Below are 25,716 nucleotides of genomic sequence, written 5' to 3' on the forward strand. Positions count from 1 at the left end.
TAGCCAATTGTGGATACACCTGAAAGTTGTTCCATCCAGCCCACATTCAGCTCTGAGAGTTCTTCAGCCAACTCCTTCACTACTCTAGGATGCAGTTCACTGGGCCCTGGAGATTTGAACTTGTTCAAAATGATTAGGTATTCCTTGACTATTTATCTATCAAACTCAAGCTGCAGTCCTCCCCTTTCAACTTCATGTTTGGCAGGAGGGTCACAGACCCTCTTTTGGGAGAAGACTGAGCCAAAGTAGGTATTGAGCACTTCTGCCTTTTCTTTGTCATCTGTTATCATTTTGCCATCCTCATTGAGTAGCTGTGCCACCATTTATTTTCTCTGTCTTTTACTATGCATGTACCTGAAGAAAGCTTTTTTGCTGTCGCTTTTAGCATCCCTCTCTAACCTCAGCAATATCCCAATTCAAATATTACTTAGAGTTGATAACGTCAAGGAGACCAATTTTGTGAATGTGAATTTTGTGAATGTGGATCTACAAAAGAGGTTACCTCTGGGCACATTTGCAGACTGAAGAAATTGTTATGGGCACAGCACACACATCACAACCATGCACACACCACAACCTAATCTATTGGCTACAGGAAAATAGTTTTTTCCCCCAAGCCTTCTTTCTAATTTCAGCGAGGGGAGGGCAAGGGAAGGAGACCTTCCAGGCGCCAGCAAAAGAGTCCACAGGCATATTCCACCTCCAGGCACCACATTGGCCTGATCTACATGTTGTTCTATTCAGCGTTAACCCAATACTATTTGCAGTGAGGCTAAAATTGGCTACTCACTTATAAATAATACTTATTAATATATTGTTGCTGCAGTATAATAGCAAGTTTAAGGGTGGAGCTAAGGTCCTGCAGCACACCTGGGAGAATACCACCTGAGAATATACAGTGAGCAGGGGGTTGCATCAGATTCTTAAGTACTGGGGATTTAATGTTTCCAAAGTTCTTGGAGGAATGGGTGTCTGACATTTTGAACTAATGAGTCTTTGGTGTAGTGGGAGTAGCACAATAGCATCATTGCTATTTGTCAGAAGGCCAAAACATACAATCCCATACACTGAAATATAGCCTCAGTTTGATCATTCTGTACTGTTTCAGTGGGGAATTCTAATATGTCCAGTGGATGTGATTCTTCCCTTTCCCAGTATGAGGAAACTCAATGAATTCTAGTTGTGGATGTGACACAACTATTAATTTTCTCGAGACACAAAAAGAGTTAGGCAACTTTTCTCACTCAATTCTGTCACTTAAAGAGACAGCAAGCTTTCAGGTTTTTGCTATTTTGGGTGACCTACAGTAGAAGCCTGGATATATACAAATACATAATATAAATACTTTAGTCACTTCAGCTAAGTCGTAACCGTAATCGTATGCCCCTAGTTCAGGGGTAGCCATGATGGTGCCCTCCAGATGTTGTTGGGCTACAACTCCATTCATCCTTGACCATTGGCCATGTTGTCTGGGACTGATGGGAGTCCAACAACATCTGGAGAGCACCATCTTGACTACCTCTGCCCTACTTTCCCAGTAATTCATTATCCATATTTATTCACAGTTTTATCCTACTATGTTGAGGTGTAGTAATGGCAGTCCTGTGCACAGTTACTAGGAATGAATCCTATTGAACTAAACGAGAGTTACTTCTGAGGATTCCACTTTACACTGGCAATCCAAAGCACACTTACCTGGGAGTAAGCCCCATTGAACCCAATGGAATTTCTGAGTAGACATGTATTGGATTGCAGCCTTACATGGGAGTTACGTACTACTGGATAAAGTAGGATTTGCTTCCAAGTAAACTTTCCTGCAGTCCGCATTTACTTAGGAGGGAGCACCACTTGAACAAATTAGGGCTTACAATTGAGAAAATATGGATAGGATCAGCATTAGCATTTATTGCCTGCCCTTCACCCAGAGGTCCCAGGGCGGGTTACAGCCTTAAAATACAGTGTTAAAAACAATAAAAAACCAATCAGGTTGTACGTTGTGTTTGGAAAACCAGTACAGCTATTTAGTTTATGTTTGAGATGCTTATTTAGGAGTATGGTGTCATTGTCATTCTTGTATTTCTAAACATGGTCAGTGTAAAAAATCAGTGTTGGCTTGAATGTTTTTTTAACTGTTTCTATAAGTCATAAATGCTTGGCCTATTGCCTAGACATTTCCCCTTGGATAACTGGTTTCTGTTTGTTTGTTTGTTTGTTTGTTTGTTTGTTTGTTTGTTTGTTTGTTTGTTTGTTTGTTTGTTTGTTTGTTTGTTTGTTTGTTTGTTCAGATTAGCTCTTGGTTGGAGTTTGTGGCTGTTTAGTTTTCATGGCAAGTTTTTGCTGATAATGTTTTCATTTTACACATATTTGTGGTGTGGTTGTAAACTGCTTTAAAAACAGGGAAAGTGGTGTATATTATACAGTCACAAGAGTGGCTGTATACTATAGCCAGCATGGATTTTTCACATTCCGCAATGTTAAATTGAAAATACCCCCATGCCATTCTGATGCTTCCCATAAAAGCATTTAAAAACAAAACCTTACAAAACTTATAGTCCTGAACTCAGAAACTCTTGCTTAACAACACTCTAAATTTTAATGGCGATACACAAAACAGTCAGAGAGAATCAAGAGTAAAAAGAGAAAGAAAAAACCGGACCTTTTGGACTTTTTTCTGGCAGAGTTCTCATAATTTATTGACATTAATTAAAAATCTGCCATGTTCACAGAGTACCTGTAATCCTGTTACTGACCTTGTCCCATACTCTGACCTTCATCTTCTGCAGTTTAAACATTTTTAAAAGCCTGGCTGATTTTTAATTAGTTTAAGAAATTTTGCATTGAACTCAATGATAGTGTCAGGCATGCTCAATAAGAATGAACTGTCAGTTTTCTAAAAGCCAGACTCACAGCTGCTGGGCTTGCCTAATCAGGGGGCCACACCCACACCAGACTTTGATTTCATGTGAGACAATCATGGCTTCCCGCAGAGAATCCTGGGAAGTGTAGTTTGTGAAGGGTGCTGAGAAGAGACACCCCCTGACAGAGCTCCAGTGGCTAGAGTGGTTTAACAGTCAGTTGCTCTGATTGAAACTCTGTGAGGGGAACAGGGTGTCTCCTAGTAACTCTCAGCACCCTTCACTTACTACACTTCCCAGGATTCTTTGGGAGAAGCCATGACTGTCTAAACTGAAATATAGGTCTGGTGTGGATGTGACCAGGGATAGCTTTGGGTTAAATTTGGATGGGAGACTACATGTGCCTGCTGTAGAATAAAAAGGTGTGGGAAACACTAAAAAACATTGATACTGTTCACAATGTCTTCCTTTTGGAAAAGAATGGGGCTTCCCCTCTGCCCAGTGCCCACCCACCCAACCTCTGCCCTCCCTTTCCCCTTCCTCCCTCCCCCTTCCTCCCCTCCCTGCCCCTACCCCAGGTCAGTTTCATCTATCTAAGCATGATTGCACAGGAGTAAATCCCACTGAACTCAAAAAGCTGATCAAACCTGCCCTCCCCTCCTCTTCCCTCCTAACCCTTCTCTCTCACCACTTCCCTCCCCCTCCTTTGCCTTTCCCTCCCCATCCCCTTCCAATCCCCTCCTCTCCTCTCCCCTCCTCCCCCTTCTTCCCATGGTCAGTTTTACCTGTCTTAAGCATGATTGCATGGGAGTAAATCTCATTGAACTCAGTAAGCATGCAAATGATCAAACCTGCCCTCCCTCCTCCTTCCTCCCATCACCTCCCTTTTGCCCCTTCTCTTCCCCTTCCTTTGCTCCTCCCCTTCCACTCCCCTCCTTCCACTCCCCCTCCTTCCACTCCCCTCTCCCCTCCCTTTCTCCTTCCCTCTCCTCTCCCCTGCCCTCCCCTTCCTCCTCCCCATGGTCAATTTTACCTATCCTAACCATGATTGCATGGGAGTAAATCCCACTGAACTCAATAATAAGCATGCAAATGATGAGACCTGCCTTTCACCTCCTTCCCCACTCCTCTCCCTTCCTTCTTCCTCCCCCCCCCTGTCCATTTCAGCCCTTCCTCCCCCCCGGTCAGTTTTACCTATCCTAAGCATGATTGCATGAGAGTAAATCCCACTGAACTCAATAAACATGCAAATGATCAAACCTGCCCTTCTCCTCCCCTCCCCCTCCTGCCTGCTCCCCTCCTCCCCTCTGCTCTTCCCCCCTCCCTCCTCCCCCCCTTCCCCTCCCCATTCCCTGTGGTCCTAAGCATAATTGCAGGGGAGTAAATCCCATTGAAGTCAATAAGCATGCAAGTGATCAATCCATTCTCAGCAAACTTGCACAGGATCCCATTTCTTACCTCCCGGATTAAAAAGCAGAGAAATTCACTAATAGGCAAAAAACCTTGCAGTTTAAGAATGTACCTATGGCCCACAGATAGTTCTATCAAAGTTTTAAAAGCAGGGAAATTGGGCAGCTATAGTGAATGCACCAGGGGAGCAGGAGACCTGACCTCCTCTCTGAGATATTGTACTGCCCTACAAATTTGTCAAAATGCAAAGACAATTTGGGTTGGTCTTTCACAGTCCAATCCACTTCCTGTGTAGCTTGGAAGAATTTGGTAACATGTGCCTCTGAGCATATGGTGAGTGGTGGCAACACCTGCAACCAGCCCAAATAATAGAAACAAGACATGTGCTGTGCTGATTTTGTTTTGGCAGAGAGGAAGCAACAATATTAAGATACAGTTGATATAGTTCAGATAGTCACTTTAAATATGTTTGATTTACTTTGCAATTTTAGTGAAGTTTCCTAGAGTAAATCATTTTCTTTTGCTTCTGTTTCTGTGAATATGTGAAGCACAGCAACACGTTGCAAAATATACACTAAATTATCCAAATACAATCCTGGAACAATAGCACTCACTATTCTGCAGAATAGTCTCCAGTGGACATCAGGAGTGTCTCAGTTTGCACAAGATAAAACAGTGGCGGTGAAATATATTCTAGTAAATGTTTAGGTGTGCTCTGTGTTTTTAATTGACCATGCCCACCCTTCCTTAAATGAAGTGGTTTAAACATAGCAGGCTGAAAACATGCATCTTGGGCAAGCCAAGTTTGCTTTTTCCAACTGCTAGAGTCATTGCTTAAGTAGTAACATATTGTAATCAGTCTGATTTTACATCAAACTGCAGTTTGAGATTCAACTGTTAATGCACCTGAAATAGAAATAGAACATAACCAACAATTTGAAACACCATCATATGACATTGACCAATAAAAAGGCTTTGAAATTAATAAAAATAAATTTGACACAGGTTTCTAGGATGAATACTGAGGGAAATAAAATTTTCTAGATTAGATTCTCTGTAGAAACAGTAGTAACGCAGGAAAGAAGCAAAGTAAGAAGAGCATCAATAAACATACAAAAATGTACCTCTCCATCTGTGGAGATGGCAGGTGTTGCCACCACTCACCATATGCTCAGAGGCACATATTACCAAGTTCTTCCAAGCTACACAGGAAGTGGATTGGACTGTGAAAGACCAACCCAAATTGTTTGCATTTTGACAAATTTGTAGGGCAGTATAATATCTCAGAGGGGAGGTCAGATCTCCTGCTCCCCTGGTGCATTCACTATAGCTGCCCAATTTCCCTGCTTTTTAAAGTTTGATAGAAATATCTGTGGGCTATAGCTACGTTCTTAAACCATCAGGTTTAAAAACAGACAGAGGTATAATCATCTAATATTTGTGTCTACTTCTCTGTGAGCAGTGAAGCCATTGCCTCTAAACCAAACCTACAGGCAAAGTGAAACAATACACAAGGTGGCAAAACAAGGTTTTATGCCACTTTTGGGCCGAAAGGCCTCTGAGGAAGCATAGAAAAGATTAAAATAGAAAATACAAATCATCAAAGGAGATAAATGCAAACTGCATAAAATTATGTCAAGTACAGCAATGAACAGTAATCAGATCTCAAAGGCAGAAAAATCCCAAAATCAGAAGACTTGAATAACAAACTCATAAAAAGCCCAACAGAAGAATATGGTCTTCATCCTTAAGAACATAAGAAGAGCCCTGCTGGACCAGGCAAAAGGCACATCTAGATCAGACCAAAAGCCCCTCTAGTCCAGCAACCTGTTCTCACAGTGGCCACCCAGATGCCTATGAGAAGCCTGCAAGCAGGACCTGAGTGCAACAGCTCTCTCCCCTCTCTGATTCCCAGCAGTGGTATTTAGAGGTATACTGCCTCTGACAGTGGAGGTAGAACATAGTCCTCAGGTGGTCAAACGTACCTTCAAAGGAAGGACGTTCCAAAGCAAACAAACTATCTACCTTAAGGAAATAAGTTTTGTACTCTAAACCTTTCTGCTTTTGTTTTATAACTTATAATTCAACCCCACCCTGTATCTTACGTGTGGTAAAGCTGTTCCAGTTACTCTGCAAAAGGGCAGAGAAATGTTTTAACGCATCCCTGCTCTTGATCCTGTACCATCCTGCTCCAGCTTGCTGAATGTTATATTAACCTCTGAGGAATCAGGGAATTGCCTTGCAATGGTTATTTGTGCAGATGTTTTTCATGCTGCTGTTGATATTCCAAAATATGCTGCTTTAGCATTCTTTACTAGATGTGATATTTCTGTGTGACTGACTGTGCAGAGAGGCTTCCACTCCCTGCCCCAGCCTCTTCCATCATCTAGCAATAAAATCGTCATCTTGAGTTTCTCAAAGGCAATGGGTGGGACAATGCACAAGGAAGCACTGGAACAAAAATACTAACGAAAGATAGAAATCCAAAGCATAGACCTTTTGTTTTATTTTATCCACTGTAGTTAGTACCTGGAAGTATTGGGAAGGCACATATCAAAATCCATGAATGGTCTTTAAAGGTTGAATCCCTCTAGGATGCACTTCTTATGGTGGTGAGGGGGTTTGAGAGTGTTGAAGAAGCTGAGAGCAATGCCTTCAGGAGTCTAGACCAAGAGACTAGGCTCCTAGCAGGGGCAACCAAGGCGGAATGGTCAAAGCTGAGACACCAGACTAAGATGCATCCAAACTCAGAGGAAGGCAATGGTAAACCACCTCTGAATACCTCTTACCACGAAAACGCTATGAACAGAGTATCCAAAATGCAACATGAGATAGTGCTGGAAGATGAGACGCCCAGGTCAGAAGGCACTCACCGAGCTACTGGGGAAGAACAAAGGACAAGTACGAGTAGCGCTGTGCCTAATGACGCCGCTGGGTCAAAGCAGAAAAGAAGCCCAAAGGCTGATGCTCACAGATGTGAAAGGAGAATCCGGAGTTGTACAACTCACGCAATAGGAACATGGAATGTGAGAAGCATGAACAAGGGAAAGTTAGAAATTGTCAGGCAAGAAATGGAACGTATCAATATTACAATACTTGGCGTGAGTGAATTAAAATGGACAGGAATGGGACATTTTCAATCAGGCAACTACAAAATATTTTATGCAGGAAATGAGAAATTAAGAAGAAACCTGGTTGCTTTAATACAGCCTTTCCCAACCATTGTGCCTCCAGATGCTGTTGGACCACAACTCCCATCAGCCTCAGCCAGCATTGCCAATGGCCAGGAAAGTTGGGAATTGTGGTCCAACAACATCTGGAGGCACACTGGTTGGGAAAGGCTGCTTTAATAGTAAGAAGTGATGTAGCAAAAACTATTATGAGCTATAGTGCAAGGTCTAAGCGAGTTATATCAATGAGATTAAACAGGAAACCTATTAACATAACCATAATCTAAGTCTACGCTCTAATGGCAAATGCAGAAGAGGAATTGGAGAGATTTTATGCAGAAGTACAGGAAGAAATTGATCACACACCAAAACAAGATGGGCTGGTAATCATGGCGACTGGAATGCAAAACTAGGGAACAGAGAAGAACTAGGAATTGTGGGGAAATGGGGCTTAGGAGATAGAAATGAAGCAGGAGAAAAACATATCGAATTCTGTGAAGCCAGTAATCTGTTTCTCACAAACACATTTTTTGAGCAACCGAAAAGGTGACTGTACACATGGACATCACCAAATGGCCAATATAGGAATCAAATTGATTATATAATTAGTAGTAGAAGATGGAGAAGTTCCATACTTTCTGCAAAAACAAGACCAGGAGCAGACTGCGGTACAGATCATGAACTGGTCATAAAAAATCAGAGTAAAGCTAAAGAAGAACAAAGCAATCATAATGCCAAATTTAAATAACATCCCAGAAGAATATAAACATCAAATAAGGAACAGATTGGAGGTTTTAAACTTAGTTGACAGAGAACTAGAAGAACTATGGAGTGAAGTCAGAGACATTATCAGGAAAGAATGCAAAAAGACAATACCTCTAGTTAAAAAGAGAGAAAGACCTCAATGGATGAATGAAGAAACTCTTAAAATGGTTAAAGAGAAAAGGAAAGCAAAAGCAAAAGGAGATAGAAACACGGTTAGAACCCTAAATGCAACAATACAGCACCTAGTACGTAGGGACAAAGAGAACTATTACAATAGTTATTGTATAGAAATAGAAGAGGACAACAAAAAGGGAAGAACAAGAGCCCTATTCCAAAAGGTTAGAGAAATTAAAGGGAAATTTAAACCAAGGGTAAGGATGTTGAATAATCAACAGGGAAACACACTGACCGACTGAGATGAAATAAAAGGAAGATGGAAGCAATACACTGAAGAACTCTATAAAAGAGATGCAAAGATGACAGATTCATTCACAGAGGAACTTTATGATGAAGAACCAGAAACTTTAGAATGTGAGGTGAATGCTGCTCTTAAAATACTTGGAAGAAACATATGACCAGGAACAGATGGCATACCAATAGAGTTGCTACAAGCTACTGAGACTGAATCTGTCCACATTTTGACAAAAATACTAAACAATGGTCCACAGACTGGAAGCATTCAATATACATCCCAATTCCAAAGAAAAGAGATACCAGGGAATGCAGTAATTATTGAACTATTGCCTTAATATCCCATGCAAGTAAAGACATACTCAAGATTCTACAACAAAGGCTCTTACCATATATGGAGCGAGAAATGCCAGATGTCCAAGCTGGATTTAGAAAGGGAAGAGGTACCAGAGATCATATCGCAAACATATGTTGGATAATGGAACGCACCAAGGAATTTCAGAAGAAAATCACCCTGTGCTTTATAGATTACAGCAAAGCCTTTTATTGTGTAGATCATGAAAAACTGTGGATTGCTTTAAAAGAAAGGGGGTGCCACAGCATCTGATTGTCCTGATGTGCAACCTATACTCTGGACAAGAGGCTACTGTAAGGACAAAATATGGAGAAACCGATTGGTTCCCCATCGGAAAGGGTGTGAGACAGGGGTGTATTTTATCACCCTACTTGTTTAATCTATACGCTGAACATATATGAAAAGCAGGATTGGAACAAGTTAAAGGAGGTGTGAAAACTGGAAGGAGAAATATCAATAAGATATGCAGAAAATCCCATACTACTAGCAGAAACCAGTAATGATTTGAAACAAATGCTGATGACAGTTAAAGAGGAAAGCACAAAAACAGGACTACAGCTGAACGTCAAGAAGACTAAAGTAATGAGAACAAAAGATTTATGTAACTTTAAAGTTGATAATGAGGACATTGAACTTGTCAAGGATTATCAATATCTCGGAACAGATACAGGGCTATCAATGGCTACTAGCCGTGATGGCTGTGCTGTGCCACCCTAGTCAGAGGCAGCATGCGTCTGAAAACCAGTTGCCGGAAGCCTCAGGAGGGGAGAGTGTTCTTGCACTTGGGTCCTGCTTGCGGGCTTCCCCCAGGCCCCTGGTTGGCCACTGTGAGAACAGGATGCTGGACTAGATGGGCCACTGGCCTGATCCAGCAGGCTCTTCTTATGTTCTTATGTTAACAGTCATTAACCAAAATGGAGACAATAGTCAAGAAATCAGAAGAAGGCTAGGACTGTGGAGGGCAGCTATGAGAGAACTAGAAAAGGTCCTCAAATGCAAAGATGTATCACTGAACACTAGTCAGGATCATTCAGACCATGGTATTCCCGATCTTTATGTATGGATGGGAAAGTTGGACAATGAAAAAGTGGATAAGAGAAAAATCACCTCATTTGAAATGTGGTGTTGGAGGAGAGTTATGTGCATACCATGGATTGCGAAAAAGACAAATAATTGGGTGTTACAACAAATTAAACCAGAACTATCACTAGAAGCTAAAATAATGAAACTGAAGTTATCATACTTTGGATACTTAATGAGAAGATGTGATTCACTGGAGAAGACAATAATGCTGGGGAAAACAGAAGGGAGTAGAAAAAGAGGAAGGCCAAAGAAGAGATAGTTGGATTCCATAAAGGAAACCACAGACCTGAACTTACAAGATCTGAACAGGGTGGTTTATGACAGATGCTCTTGGAGGTCGCTGATTCATAGGGTCTCTGTAAGTCGTAATTGACTTGAAGGCACATAGCAACAACAAATGTTGAATAAGAGGATAAATGTTGGCCTTTTTTTCTTCTTTTAAACAATTGTTAACATGTGTAAAGTAATTAGAAATACTAAGATTAGGGTGGAAAGTCACCCACTGGGTACTAGAGGTAGCAGAAAGCCTGTCTATGCTTATTATACTGGAGGTATTGTTCAAGAACACCGCATCCTTATGTAAAGATTAGCTAAAGAATCTAAGTTCATTGGGTTATCTGTTTAAGTACCTGTTGCATAAGTTAAAGCTTCTCACAGGCAGCTTTAATTTGCACACCTGACACTTTAAAAATGTCCTGGTTTTTGTGGATCAAGAGCCAGTATCAAAAGAGCCAGGGTCAGAAGAGATTAAGTATTTCGTCTCCTAGGGGATTTGTATAAATATATTTTGGACTCTTTGCCATCCAAAGAGAACTACCTCACTAAACAATAAACAAACACACAACCATTTAGACAAGTCCATTTCCCCTTCTCCCTGATAGGAAAGAAGCAGACATGATAAATGTAAGAAATGGAAACTGGTGTTAATTGGCTTATTTAAAAAAAGATCTAATTTATTTGTTTTGCTATATTTATATAGTGCTCTTCAAAATTATTTTACAAAACACAATACAACAGCTAAGAACAATAAAAACAACAAAATAAGCAAAATAAAATTAAAATCAACAACAGATTATCAGACAATGGCCTCAAAGGCTAGATGAAACTGATATGGATGTGTCAGGTCCAGGGAAGCAGCCAACATTGACTGAGGTCCAATTCAACTCCCAGGCAACTTTGTGGGGGCAACTACTGAAAAGGCCATGTTCTTGTGAGATGTCAGTTTAGCATAACTAAAAGACAGGAGGGAGGGCTCATAGAACAGTACGTGTTCCCTGATATAAATCTGATTGAAATAGTTGTCCACTACGTAATAAGAAAATTGATTATGGTAATTCCATCAGTGTAAATGGCACTTTAAAGAATAACAATAGGCAAGGTCCCTGGCCCATGAGGTTTACAGACTAAATTTTAATAGAGGGGGAGACAAGAGGGGGAGGGAAGGAAGACAAAGCCAAGGGTAACAGGGGAAGAACACAGTTACACATACAAAATTAAGTTTTCGTAGGAGGTGAATAATAAAATTAATCCAACAACTTTATGGAAGAAAGGACATGCATATAAAGCAAGGAGTCTAATGTTGAGATGAATGAACATGAATGTCTGATATTAAAAGTGATGATGGCTCAAGTAAGCAAATAAAATGGCAATAATTACTGTGTCACTCACCACACAACATCCATGTTGCGTACAAAAGTTGTATAAGGATGACGGAATAGGTCTCACCTTCACAGACATTTATGCAAATAAATGTTAATCATGGTTGATTCACAGAGATGGAAGGGATCTTGGGGAGTCACCTCGTCCAACCACACTCTCAGTGCAGGTTGCAACTATAGCATTCATGACAGAAGGCCTCCAGCCTTTGCTTAAATACCTCCAGCAATGGGGAGCCCACCATATCCCAAAGCAGTCAGTTTCATTGCCAAATAGCTCTTATTGTGAGGACGTTTACTGTAAACCGCCCAGAGAACTTCGGCTATGGGACGGTATATAAGTACAATAAGTAAATAAATAATGTTTATCCAAAATCTGCTCCCTTGCAATTTCCACCCATTGGTTCTAGTGTTGCCCTCTGGAGCAACAGAGAACAAGTCTGCTTCATCTTCTGCATGACAGCCCTCCAGATATTGGAAGACCACTTTGATGTCTTTCTTTCATCTTCTTTTCACCATTCTGAGCACATGAGGTCTTTCAACCATTCTTCACAGGTGTTGGTTTCCAGACCCCTCCTGGTTGCCTTCCTCTGAATATGCTCCAGTTTGTCCTTCTAAATATGTGCCCCCCAACACTGACACACTACTGCATATGAGATCTAACCCGCACAAAATAGACTGGAATTATTATTTCCTGTTATCTGGACACTCTGCTTCTGTTAATGCTGCCTAAGACTGCATCAGCTCCTTTAGCAGCTGCATCACTTTGCTGGCCCGTATTTAGACTGTGATTCTCTAAGGCACCTAGACTTTTTAACAAGTACTGTTACCAAGCCAGTCTACTCCATCCTATGCTTGTGCCTTTGATACTGATACCTATCATCTACCTATGTATTTATTCATCTATATCAATACAAAATTATGGGTTGGATCCAGAGAAAGCTAGTTATGCCTGAGCCCATTAAAATCAACTGGACAGGTGGGTCATGATATCAATGGGATTAAAGTGTGACTAACTTCCACAGGATCCAAACAAATGTTTTTAAAAGTAGTGTCCTTTTAAGGAAGGTTCCAGTAAATACTATCCGTATAGCTTCATTATTATAAAATAATAATAATCACAATAAGAGTTGGAAGGAAAAACGTTGTGGTGGAGGTAGAGGAGAGAGACAGAAATATTTTGATATCGTTTTGAATTTTTCTCCAGTGTGCACATTTTCTGAATAAAGGTATAAATAAGTCTGATTGTTAAACTTGTAAACTATAACATCAAAATTCCAGGTTTCAGCCTGCAATAGTGATACCCTTGTTACTAAGAAACGAACAAAAAAAGATAAGAGAGTTGGATCTCATGGAAGACCTTTATGTAAATGTGCCGGTGAATTCTCAAACTGACTAATCTGCATCAAATGGAACTCCATCAGAGACCCTACATTGGGGCCCCATACTCAGCTTTTTTCCTTTTCTTATTTTAAACTATGGCTCTCCTACTCTTTGCTCTTATAAAAGGTCTCTCTGGCCTCTGATGACTTTTGTGCATGCATGTATTTCAGCCTGGAGGTGGTGCTAAAATGCCACTTTCTAAGCAGAAAGCAAGTATTTAATTTGTTTAAAGCATTATTCCCTAACATCCAATTATTTGTCTTTTTCACCATCCATGGCATGCGCAAAGCTCTCCTCCAACACCACATTTCAAATGAGTTGATTTTTCTCTTTTCCACTTTTTTCACTGTCCAGCTTTCACATCCATACACAGACATTGGGAATACCATGGTCTGAATGATCCTGACTTTGGTGTTCAGTGATACATCTTTGCATTTGAGGATCTTTTCCAGTTCTCACATAACTGCTCCCCCCCCCAGTCCTAGCCTTCTTTAGATTTCTTGACTGTTGTCTTCATTTCGGTTAATGACTGTGCGAACATATTGATAATCCTTGACAAGTTCCATGTCCTTATTGTAGACTTTAAAGTTACATAAATCTGTTGTCTTTACTTTAGTATTCTTGACGTTCAGCTGTAGTCCTGCTTTTGTGCTTTCATCATCATTCGTTTGAAATCATTAGTGGTTTCTGCTAAGAGTATAGTATCGTCTGCATATCTTAAATTATTGATATTTCTCCCTCTAATTTTCACACCTTCATCTTGGTCCAATCCTGCTTTCCGTATGATATGTTCTGCATATAGATTGAACAAACAGGGTGATAAAATGCACCCCTAACTCACACCCTTTCTGATAGGGAACCAATCAGTTTCTCCATATTCTGTCCTCACAGTAGCCTCTTGTCCAGAATATTGGTTGCATATCAGAACTATCAGGTACTGTGGCACCCCCATCCCTTTTAAAGCATTCCATAGTTTTTCATGATCAACAGAATCAAAGGCTTTGCTGTAATCTATAAAGCACAGCGTGATTTCCTTCTGAAATTCCTTGGTCTGTTCCATTATCCAATGTATGTTGACGATATGATCTCTGGTGTCTCTTCCCTTTCTAAACCAGCTTGGACGTCTGACATTTCTCGCTCCATATATGGTAAGAGCCTTTGTTGTAGAATCTTGAGCATGACTTTACTTGCATGGGATATTAAGGCAATAGTTCGATAATTACTGCATTCCCTGGGATCCCTTTTCTTTGGAATTGGCATGTATATTGAATGCTTCCAGTCTGTGGACCAATGTTTAGTTTTCCATATTTTTCCATAAGTTTTTGTCAAGATTTGGACAGATTCAGTCTAGGTAACTTGTAGCAACTGGATTGGTATGCTATCTATTCCTGGTGCTGTGTTTCTTCCAAGCATTTTAAGAGCAGCTTTCACCTCACATTGTAAAATGTCTGGTTCTTCATCATACGGTTTCTCCATGAATGAATCTGTCATACTTGCATCTCTTTTATAGAGTTCTTCAGTGTATTGCTTCCATCTTCCTTTTATCTCGGTCAGTCAGCATATTCCCCTGTTGATTATTCAACATCTCTACTCGTGGTTTAAATTTCCCTTTAATTTCTTTAATCTTTAGAATAGGGCTCTTGTTCTACCTTTTTTTTATACTCTTCTATTCTATACAATACAATTCTATTCTATACAATAACTATTGTAATAGTTCTCTTTGTCCCTACGTTATTAGTCGCTGTATTGTTGCATTTGGGGTTCTAACCATTTTCTATCTCTATTTGCTTTTGCTTTCCTTCTCTCTTTATCTCCAGTATAATAAGCATAGACAGGCTTTCTGCTACCTCTAGTACCCGGTGGGTAACTTTCCACCCTAATCTTAGTATTTCTAATTATTTTACACATGTTGACAATTGTTTAAAAGAAGGAAAAAAGGCCAACATTTATCCTCTTTTTCAACATTTGTTGTTGCTGTGTGCCTTCAGGTCGATTATGACTTACAGCAACCCTATGAATCAGTGACCTCCAAGAGCATCTGTCATGAACCACCCTGTTCAGATCTTGTAAGTTCAGGTCTGTGGCTTCCTTTAGGGAATCAAACCATCTCTTCTTTGGCCTTCTTCTTTTTCTACCCCCTTCTGTTTTTCTCAGCATTATTGTCTTTTCTAGTCAATCATGTCTTCTCATTATGTGTCCAAAGTATGATAACCTCAGTTTCATCATTTTAGCTTCTAGTGATAGTTCTGGTTTAATTTGTTGTAACACCCATATTTGCACTCCATGGTACGTGCATAACTCTCCTCCAACACCACATTTCAAATGAGGTGATATTTCTCTTATCCACTTTTTTCACTGTCTAACTTGCCCATCCATACATAGAGATCTGGAATACCATGGTCTGAATGATCCTGACTTTAGTGTTCAGTGATACATCTTTGCATTTGAGGACCTTTTCTAGTTCTCTCATAGCTGCCCTCCACAGTCCTAGCCTTCTTCTGATTTCTTGACTGTTGTCTCCATTTTGGTTAATGACTGTGCCAAGTTATTGATAATCTTTGACAAGTTCAATGTCCTCATTGTCAACTTTAAAGTTACATAAATCTTTTGTTCTCATAACTTTAGTCTTCTTGACGTTCAGCTGTAATCCTGCTTTTGTGCTTTCCTCTTTAACTTTCATCAGCATTCGTTTCAAAACATTACTGGTTTCTGCTAGTAGTATGGTATCATCTGCATATCTTAAATTATTGACATTTCTCCCTCCAGTTTTCACACCTCCTTCATCTTGGTCCAATCCTGCTTTCCGTATGATATGTTCAGCGTATAGATTAAACAAGTAGGGTGATAAAATGCACCCGTCTCACACCCTTTTCTATTGGGAACCAATTGGTTTCTCCATATTCTGTCCTTACAGTAGCCTCTTGTCCAGAGTATATGTTGCGCATCAGGACAATCAGATGCTGTGGCATCCCCATTTCTTTTAAAGGAATCCATAGTTTTTCATGATCTACACAATAAAAGGCTTTGCTGTAATCTATAAAGCACAGGGTGATTTCATTCTGAAATCCAACATATGTTTGCGATATGATCTCTGGTACCTCTTCGCTTTCTAAATCCAGCTTGGACGACTGGCATTTCTTGCTCCATATATGGTAAGAGCCTTTGTTGTAGAATCTTGAGCATGACTTTACTTGCATGGGGTATTAAGGCAATAGTTCAATAATTACTGCATTCCCTGGGATCTCTTTTCTTTGGAATTGGAATGTATAGTGAATGCTTCCAGTCTGTGGACCATTGTTTAGTTTTCCATATTTCTTGGCAGATTTATGTCAAAATTTGGACAGATTCAGTCTCAGTAGCTTGTAGCAACTCTATTGGTATGCCATCTGTTCCTGGTCATTTGTTTCTTCCAAGTATTTTAAGAGCAGCATTCACCTCACATTCTAAAGTTTCTGGTTCTTCATCATACAGTTCTTCCGTGAATGAATCTGTCATCCTTGCATCTCTTTTATAGAGTTCTTCAGTGTATTGCTTCCATTTTCCTTTTATTTCATCTCAGTCAGTCAGTGTGTTCCCCTGTTGATTATTCAACATCAGTACCCTTGGTTTAAACTTCCCTTTAATTTCCCTAATATTTTGGAATAGGGCTCTTGTTCTACCCTTTTTGTTGTCCTCTTCTATTTCTATACAATAACCATTGTAATAGTTCTCTTTGTCCCTACGTACTAGGTGCTGTATTGTTGCATTTAGGGTTCTAACCGTGTTTCTATCTCCTTTTGCTTTTGCTTTCCTTTTCTCTTTAACCATTTTAAGAGTTTCTTCATTCATCCATTGAGGTCTTTCTCTCTTTTTAACTAGAGGTATTGTCTTTTTGCATTCTTTCCTGATAATGTCTCTGACTTCACTCCATAGTTCTTCTAGTTCTCTGTCAACTAAGTTTAAAACCTCCAATCTGTTCCTTATTTGATGTTTATATTCTTCTGGGATGTTACTTAAATTTGGCATTATGATTGCTTTGTTGTTCTTCAGCTTTACTCTGATTTTCAGTATTACCAGTTCATGATCTGTACCACAGTCTGCTCCTGGTCTTGTTTTTGTGGAAAATATGGAACTTCTCCATCTGCTACTACTAATTATATAATCAATTTGATTCCTATATTGACCATTTGGAGTAGGAAAAGAGGAAGACCAAACAAGAGATGGATTGATTCCATAAAGGAAGCCACATATCTGAACTTACAAGATCTGAACAGGATGGTTTCTAACAGATGCTATTGGAGGTCGCTGATTCATAGGGTCGACATAAGTCGTAATCGACTTGAAAGCACATAACACGCACATTATTCCCTACCATAGCCTGCAGGCATTGAACTCAGAGGAAAGAAGCAAATAGGACCACGGAGAGGCAATTTAGCTCCTTTCCACTTGTTCTGAGAGTTTGGATGTTCACACGTCTCTCAGTGATATCCAGGTTGTAGACTCTCCATATAGGGAGGCAAGGCTGCAAGACACTTTGTTTTCTTCTTATTTTCTCCAAAAGTTAGTGATTGTGCCTGGTGTGTTCCTTCTAAGCTAGGAATAGTGTTCGTGGAATGCTTCAGTCATTTTCAGTACCTCATTTTGTTCCTGGCCTGCGGCCACATCTCTAAGATTCTATGCATACCCACCAGCATTTCACAGATTAAAATAGACATGTTCATAACACCCCTGTTTTCAAACTGACCACACGAGTCCTCTTCCCCTCTATGCATTGCTAAAAGTTCTGCTCTGTCATGTGCTGCATTCATTGACTGAAATATCCCGTCCTTCACTTATTTAAAAGCCAAGACAATTGTTGTTCTTTTGGATAAGATTATGTTAGGTGAAGGGCCGTAGCTTAGTGGTAGAACACCTGCTTTGCATGCAGAAGATCCCAGGTTCAATCCCTGGCATCACCAGGTAGAACTGAGTATGTCCCCAGTCTGGACTCCTGGAAAGCTACCACCAATCGATCTAGATATGGACCAATGGTCTGACTCAGTATAAGGCAGCTCCTTATGGTAGAAAAACACAATTGTCCAACAGTAGGTGATCAAGTCTCAAAAATACTACAGAATCCAGTGTGCAGAAAGGCGGCCTGTGCACCTTGTGTTAACAGTATCTTAACGAGGCAGCCCCCAAAAGCAAAAATGGGAACATCAGTTTTCCAGAGACAGATTACAAAAACTGAAGCTGTTCCTGTTAAATAGGGACAAGTGATAGAAATGTTGTATATCTGTCTTTAAGCCTGGTGGGGTCCCTCAAGTCAATGGGACCACCTGGGCACCCTGCATGGACTGTCCTTCTAAGCTCCTTGGAGGAAGGGCAGGGGACAGAAGTATAGCAGCTCCATTTAAACACACATACACACACACGCCTAACATTTTGCATTAGGATTGCTTTTAGATTCTGATGCTTTTAGAGTGTTTGCATATTTAATACATTTTTATTGTCATCTGATTCTTTGATTATTGTAAGCCACCCTTGGAAGCGTTTGAAGGATGAGGTAAAAAATCTCTGTAATACATTAATAGTTGTTCCTGGGGCTGCTAACCAGAATCTTTATAATCTTACAGGAATTTTAACTCTTGTTTAAACAGTGCAGCATATGTTAAGTTTGATGCTGATGCTTACATTTCCAAAACATAGTTAATTGAAACCAGAGGGAACTCCTTCCAAGTAAACATTCTTCAGATGCAATTTTCAGTCTGAGTAAAACCTGGTCCATGAAGTAGGAAAGCCTTTTGTCCCTTGATTCGTGTTTCTAGTTCTTAGAAGAGTAAATAAGAAAGCAAACAAACCTGTACCTCAACTCTCTGGTTCCACAGTTGAATATGCCTAAAATCTGTGCATGTGTGAGTTTAAACTTGTAATTTAGAATTATCTTTCTCTTGCATGACAGTCTCTTGTCTTATTGCAGGAGCAATGAGGATGATCCCAGGAAGCATCCTTTCTTCAAGTCAATAAACTTCCATAGGCTGGAGGCAGGCCTTATAGATCCTCCCTTTGTGCCAGATACATCTGTTGTCTATGCCAAAGATGTTGCGGACATTGCCGACTTCTCTGAAGTCCGGGGGATTGAGTTTGATGACAATGACAATAAATTCTTTAAACAATTTGCAACAGGTGCTATCCCGATACCTTGGCAGGAAGAAGTTATTGAAACCGGACTGTTTGCAGAACTGAATGATCCCAACAGAGTACTTGGAGTTGACTCGAAATCTGGAGTTTGTTTGTTGTTATAAATATAACTTCGGGAACATAAAAGGTGGGAATGCACCATTGATCTTCCCATTATTTCAAATACTCAAACATGGCTAGCAAGAACTCACTGACATCATACAAGAAAGCTGAATCAATGGTTCTCTTGCATGTTGGTATTCTACTGGAAATCTACAGTGAAGAATGAGGATTCTTTTAAGATAGTGAGAACATTTAACAGCCCATGATGAATTCTGGATAAAATATGCAAAGCTATTTGAATATAAAATTTGTTTGCTTGGGACTGCCTTTGCTTTGTTACTCTTCAGTAGTAATACAGCCAAGTTCTTTACAAAAAGGACTCATCACTGGAGTGAGGAGTGACATAGTGGGTCTAAACTGGTTGCAGTTAAGAAAAATTGATATAGGTTATCCTTGTAGATTATGCTACAATATTTTAAGCATTATAATAATAATCATCATTCATTTTGCTACTGATCTCAACTTCCTATCAGATTTCTTGATAGTATATTTTCATTTTGATGAAAGCTGTAGTTTAAATTAAACTACAAACGAATCACACCAGTTTGTGACTGGTCTTTAAGAACAGAAATAATACAAATGCAACGGGAATGCTTATTCAGCAAGCAGTGGGATTAAAGCAAATTGTAAATCATTTTTACAAGTGCTTTTAATGCTGGAAAATAATGTGCATACATAGGTATAGCTTAAATGTGTACTTCCTCAAGTTCCTGTACAAAGATTTGTAAATGTCTCACTTTGAGAATCTTTTTTTTTTTTAATTCTGAAACTGTTTCACTTAGGCTGGCAAATATGTGATACAAATGTTTAATTATTGGTGATTCTTCAACAGCAGGGAGCTACTGATGCCAGAAATCAAGCATTTGAAGTTGTGTTTCCAGGGTCAAGTCCTTGGGGGTCATTTATGCAAGCGTTGGTTTGCTCAGCCCTTCCTCCCTAAAATCATTTGTGTTCAATGGCCCTGTAGAGTTGGGTTAATTTAAAAGCAAACATGCAATTGAACACATGGAGAAGTTTGTGTTTGAAGAAAATATACAGACCTGTGACTTTATTAACATGATCCAAAGAGGAGTCTAAATAGATGCCACCAAGCACTCACCAATATTTTAAAAAGTATACAATTTACAACCTTGAACCCAAATCCTCCTCCATATCAGTTTAATTAGTGGTTGCCATCTAGTAGTGTTTCCAACTGAGATTGCATTCTGAGGCTGTGAACACACTAGTCACCAGAGCAAAGCATTTCCATTAGCCACACCTGCAGCAGTAACAGGTTGATCTGCTGATCAGTTGCAAAATCTCCATTAAGTGGTTTTTTAAAAAAAGGCACTCTAGCTGCTCCCACCAGTTCTACAGTAAAAAGAGGTGGGGTTTGACTAATGTTGTCTGCCCCTATTTTCAGAATAGAGAGGTGGAAACATTCTGGAACCGGAAGAACAGTGAGTGTGTTTCTACCTTGTATTTCATAAATTGAAAATCACAAAGTTAATTACAGATACATTAGATATTGTTGTGGTCCAATGTTTTGTATAAAGCTGTGTAAATTTACAAAGACTTGTGTCTCCTCTGTTTACTGCCCCAGAACTCAGCTTTGTTTTGCAATCCGCACATCTTATACTTAATTCTTGAAACTTGGAAGTGAGAAAAAACCCTATTCTGACTAGGGAGGGAACAAGCAGAAGCTTTAACCCAAAAGGAGGAAAGATTTTTTGTTCTTGTACATTCCTTTCTCAAAGCATCAAAAATTAGCCTAGACTGATTTCAGTCTGCAGACTGCTCCCATTTGTGGCTGTTAGAATTACATGGGTATAGATTCAGAAGTCAGGCCTAAGTTAAAGCCACAAGAGACCTGCTTATTATATGACAGGAGTTGTTATGCTATGCCTACTTCTGTGTTTTGGCCAGTATACTGCAATATTTTATTTTAAGTTCAGTGGTAATCTTAAATTTACCTCAGGAGGACCAAGTATTTGTTGTGAACAGCCCTTTCAGTCTTTCACATAAATGGACCCAGTCTTCCCTGTAGGAAAACATGATGGACGGTGTCAGGAAGACCTTATTCTGGGCCTGGGGAAGGGATTAGTGTTGACAAATTTAATTTCATAAATACTGTCTCCCCTCTGGGAGAGTTGAAAGTGGAGCTTGGTGAAATGTGGAAGGCTTAGAGGTACATTGAATCTCTGCAGGTTAGAGGGCTGCAAAAATATTTATACATTATATAAATATACAACAGCATAAGGAATAATGGAGAAAATTATGAAATGTTTCAGAAAAAATAACAGAAAAAAGGGGGAGAACCGGGAATCGCGATAGCTAGCAGAACACTGTGAATAGGAACTAGCAACCCATTTGATGAACTGAAAAATGGAATAGAATCAGATAGTGATCCCAGTCCCTAATGTCCATAGAAGTTTCTGTTGCCCAGCATTACATTCATATAAGAACTGTCCCCCAAAGATCAATACAATAAATATAAACCAGGAATGGATGCATAGCAGGTGCTCTGCCACTAAGATATATGGGTCCTCCAATATAATGATTGTTTGACAACCCCTATAGGATTATGAAATCAAATTTGAAAAGTATCTTTCCCTAAAGAGTGTGGTTTGGTAGCTTTTCTATAGACATGTTGGTGCAATGCACTTTGTCCTGCTCTCTTTGTCACACACCAGAGGCTCTTAGTCTGTGGGAGATTGATGTGTAGGATTTTCTGCATCATGATGAGAGGTTGGACTTAATGGTAGTTTGGTTCTTTCCTGCCTGAATGCTCCATAATTCCTTTAAGCTGTGGAGCCTTAAATAAGGTGCAACCATTATGTCCAATGAAATGGTAATGTTCTGGAATAAACAGCTTGTGGAAACCCTTGTGGATGAACATATAAAAAGCATATTTTCCCCTTTCCTTAGCCCAGGTGTGGGGAACCTTTGGCCATCTAGATATTGCTGAACTACAATTCCCATCATCCCTGGCCATTGACCATGCTTGCTGGGGCTGATGGAAGCTGTAGTTCAGCAACATTTGTAGGGCCAAAGATTTCCCACACCTGTTTTAGCGTCTTTCAAAGCTAGTAAACATGGGAGAAAGCTATGCCAGAATCATTCTCACAAACTTTTGATCAACTTTACTTCTGTGTCCACCTGCTGCCTCCTATGTTCAAATAACACAACTATCTTGATCCTAAGTTTTGTCCTAGCATATATACCTGAACTCAGTATACTGTCCCTACAGTGGTGCCTTTATTTATATATTTACAGTTTTTAGTCACCTATTAATCTAATCCTCCAGGTGATGCACAAAATAAATAATACAATAAAATACAAAATAAGATAACATAACATCAGCACAGAATTAGAAATATATATGAAGGGCAAGAATAATCCCATTGGGGTAAGAATAAAATGCTCAAACACTGTCAAAAGAGAGACTAAAATAAAAATCAGTATCAGCTTTAAAGAAGATGTTAAAAGGACTGGGTGAACAGAAAGGTCTTCACTTGGCATCAAAAGGATGACACTGTATGTACCAGGCCTTTATGGAGACCATCTTCAGAAACAAGCTAATCTAACCAATATTGTGCCTTTTGAGCAAGCAGCTTCTGTGGTAATCCACAAAAATATTATTGACTGAAAATCAGATGTTTGAGCAGACCATATGAAGATTCATGTCAAGCCAGCAGGTCTGTAGGAAATTAAATTTTCTATACAACCCTTTCCATCTTACAGGCAAAAGCAAGTATCTGCCAGAGCAAGAAAAAAAAAACATTTGAATTAGAAGTAAACTAATTTGTTTTTTTCTAACCATGGTCTTCATTATAGCAGATTCTGATGAATTAAACTGAACAACATAATTAAATTAATGAGGACTGTCTGCATTTATACTTCTCTTTCTGTCATCTGAACAATGCTATTACAAAAGTACAAATTCCAGTGGAACAATTTTCTCTGTAATATGTTCAAACTATTTCAATTTCTAGTTTGATGGGTAAAAAAATTGTTGGGATTTGCATATCCATAGTGACATTGTGATAAATAATGGAAAATAATTAGTCCACCATTACTCCTTTTGTGAAATGAAAGCTCATTGTTTCATTATTTTCTTTCCCAAGGAATTATCACAAAGCATTTTTAAATGACAAAAGATGAGTCTATGAAAAGTTAAGGGAGATTGTTCCTTGAAATATTTGTCTCCAGTATTTGTGACATTAGTGCCATATCTTTACAATTAAAGTACGAACTGATAGTTCAGAATTCTTACATGCATAATTTAAAACTCTTCAACAGCTGGAGGGCACCAAGTTGGGGAAGGCTGCTATGGAGTATCATGACAGAGCTACCATTAGTTAATTGAGGCAGTAGTTGTGTCAAATGTTAAATTACTGACTCCTGGGAACAGGAATGACGTTTTGTTCAATTATCTTTATTTTGGTGCCAACAAAAACTATACAAGAGGTCCGTGGGGGTGGGGTTTGCAACCAGCTTTAAAGGAAATACTGTGATGATACTCTATAACTGTGTAAGGTGATGGTCCAATATCAAATAGGACGTTGTTACCACATTACTGGTGTTGGATAATCCCCCAATACTCAAAGCAGTTTGTCTTCCTTTGTTTTAATATAGCAAAAGATTTGTACATATGCATTTATCTATATGAGCATCCACCTAACTATGAAAAAGAAAAAAAATAGTGTAAGGCAAATAACTTTTTAAAAAAAAAATCCATTTCCAGAAGACCTCAAGAATGTTTAGGAGTGAAGGTGCTCAGGGAAGACACAGCTCAGGCGCTGGGTGGGTAGCTGCTACAATGTTAGGAAACTTAACAAACCACAATTTGGAAGATTTTCCTCTCCCTCCAGGCTGATCAATGGACTGGACTCTTAGAGGAATACTACATAGACCAGATACTGCTTGCCCTAACTAGTCTTGTTGTTTTTATCATTTCATTGCCTTATATGGGACTAGGAAGAGCAGCTAAAAACGAGGAATTAGGGAAGAGGGAAACTGTGCATTTAGGCCTTCTTTCACTCAGCCAGGCTCCTCCCGTTCTCCATTACCTCTGTATAGTTATCAGTCTATATACTGGGGAGGGGGGAACCTGTAGCCCTTTATATATTATTGGGTTCCAATTCCCTCTAGCCATAGCCTGCATGGCCAATAGCCAGATAATGGAAGTTATAGTGAAAAAAACCATCTGAAAGGCCACAGGTTCCCCATCTCTTCTGTAGATACTGGACCAGGGGGAAAGTGCCATCATAATGGGAGGGGAAATTTGCTCTCATTACTCTACAGAAATTATCTCTTCTGCCTTCCCAGACCTTCAGTGACTTTCTTCCCATCTACAAGCTTAATTGGGTGCCTGTCCTACACCTGTAACTTCTTTCCTGTGCATCCAACTTATATATATATATATATATACACGTGCTGTTTTGTCTCTTGAACCTTGACTAGTGAATTCAAGCTCCTTACAGGTGTTGGGAAATAGCATAGTAATGAACAGCCCCTTCACAGAGTTCTTAATAAAGGCCTCTAGCAGAGTTTATCTTATAGAAGAAAGGGAGTGATAATGAGCAAAAAGGCTTGATTGTACTTAAGAAGAGACTGCAGTTAATTGATACACAGTACCTTTGCCAGCCTCTGCCCATCTTATGCACACCTCAGAGGGAGGTACACAAATCAGATACAAATGAGAGGGAGAAGTCAGTGGCAGCTGGTGGCTCCGTGTCTGTGGGGCAGCGGTAACTGCTCTGGGTTTTAGTACGAACCTTCAAGGTTTGTCCAAGGTGCTGAAGCTTCAGCATCTTCAACAAATCTTTGAAAGTTCAGACTAAAACATGGAGCAGGTTCCAGTGCCCCACTGACATGGAGCCGCCAGCTGCCACTAACTTCTCCCTCTGATTTGTATCTTCCCCTTCTATGTAACATCTCCAGCTTGAAAACTGCCGCCTGTAATAGCAGGAGACTTGTGGTCCTTCTCTTTATTTCCAGTAGGTAAACTTCAACAGGGTTCCAATTCATCTGGGAAATCTTGCTCCTTTACTGTTAATAGGCCGATTGCAAATGCAACATGGTATTACCAATAAGACATGAAAATCATTAGTGATCAATGCCTCCTCCTTTTCCCCTTTCCTACAGGACAGCCTTTCCCTTAATCTGAGAAACAGTGAGCAATAGCCAACTAAGTTAGAGTAAACCCACTGAAATCAATGGACTTACTCTGAGTATGACATAGATGGATATCACCCATTGTATTTAGGAAGTTTATTTGCAGTGTTTGCTCAACCTGCCTAGAATGATTTCTTCCCTCCCTTTTTCTTCTTCTTCTTCTTTTGGTACATTATATTTTCTGATTCGCTGTACTATCCACAGTGCCA

General features: G+C 39.7%; 1 protein-coding gene across 1 annotated transcript in view; it reads left to right on the plus strand.

The window, feature by feature from the left end:
• The window catches only part of GRK7 (G protein-coupled receptor kinase 7), a 54,114-nt gene extending 34,764 nt beyond the window's left edge, over nucleotides 1-19,350 (plus strand). The window contains exon 4 of the mRNA XM_061636898.1: nucleotides 19,026-19,350. Coding sequence (XP_061492882.1) covers nucleotides 19,026-19,350 — 325 coding nt within the window. The remainder of the gene's footprint in view (nucleotides 1-19,025) is intronic.
• The last annotated feature ends 6,366 nt before the right edge of the window (nucleotides 19,351-25,716 follow it).

Source organism: Rhineura floridana, chromosome 7, assembly GCF_030035675.1.
Source record: "Rhineura floridana isolate rRhiFlo1 chromosome 7, rRhiFlo1.hap2, whole genome shotgun sequence".
NCBI classification, from domain to species: Eukaryota; Metazoa; Chordata; class Lepidosauria; order Squamata; family Rhineuridae; genus Rhineura; species Rhineura floridana.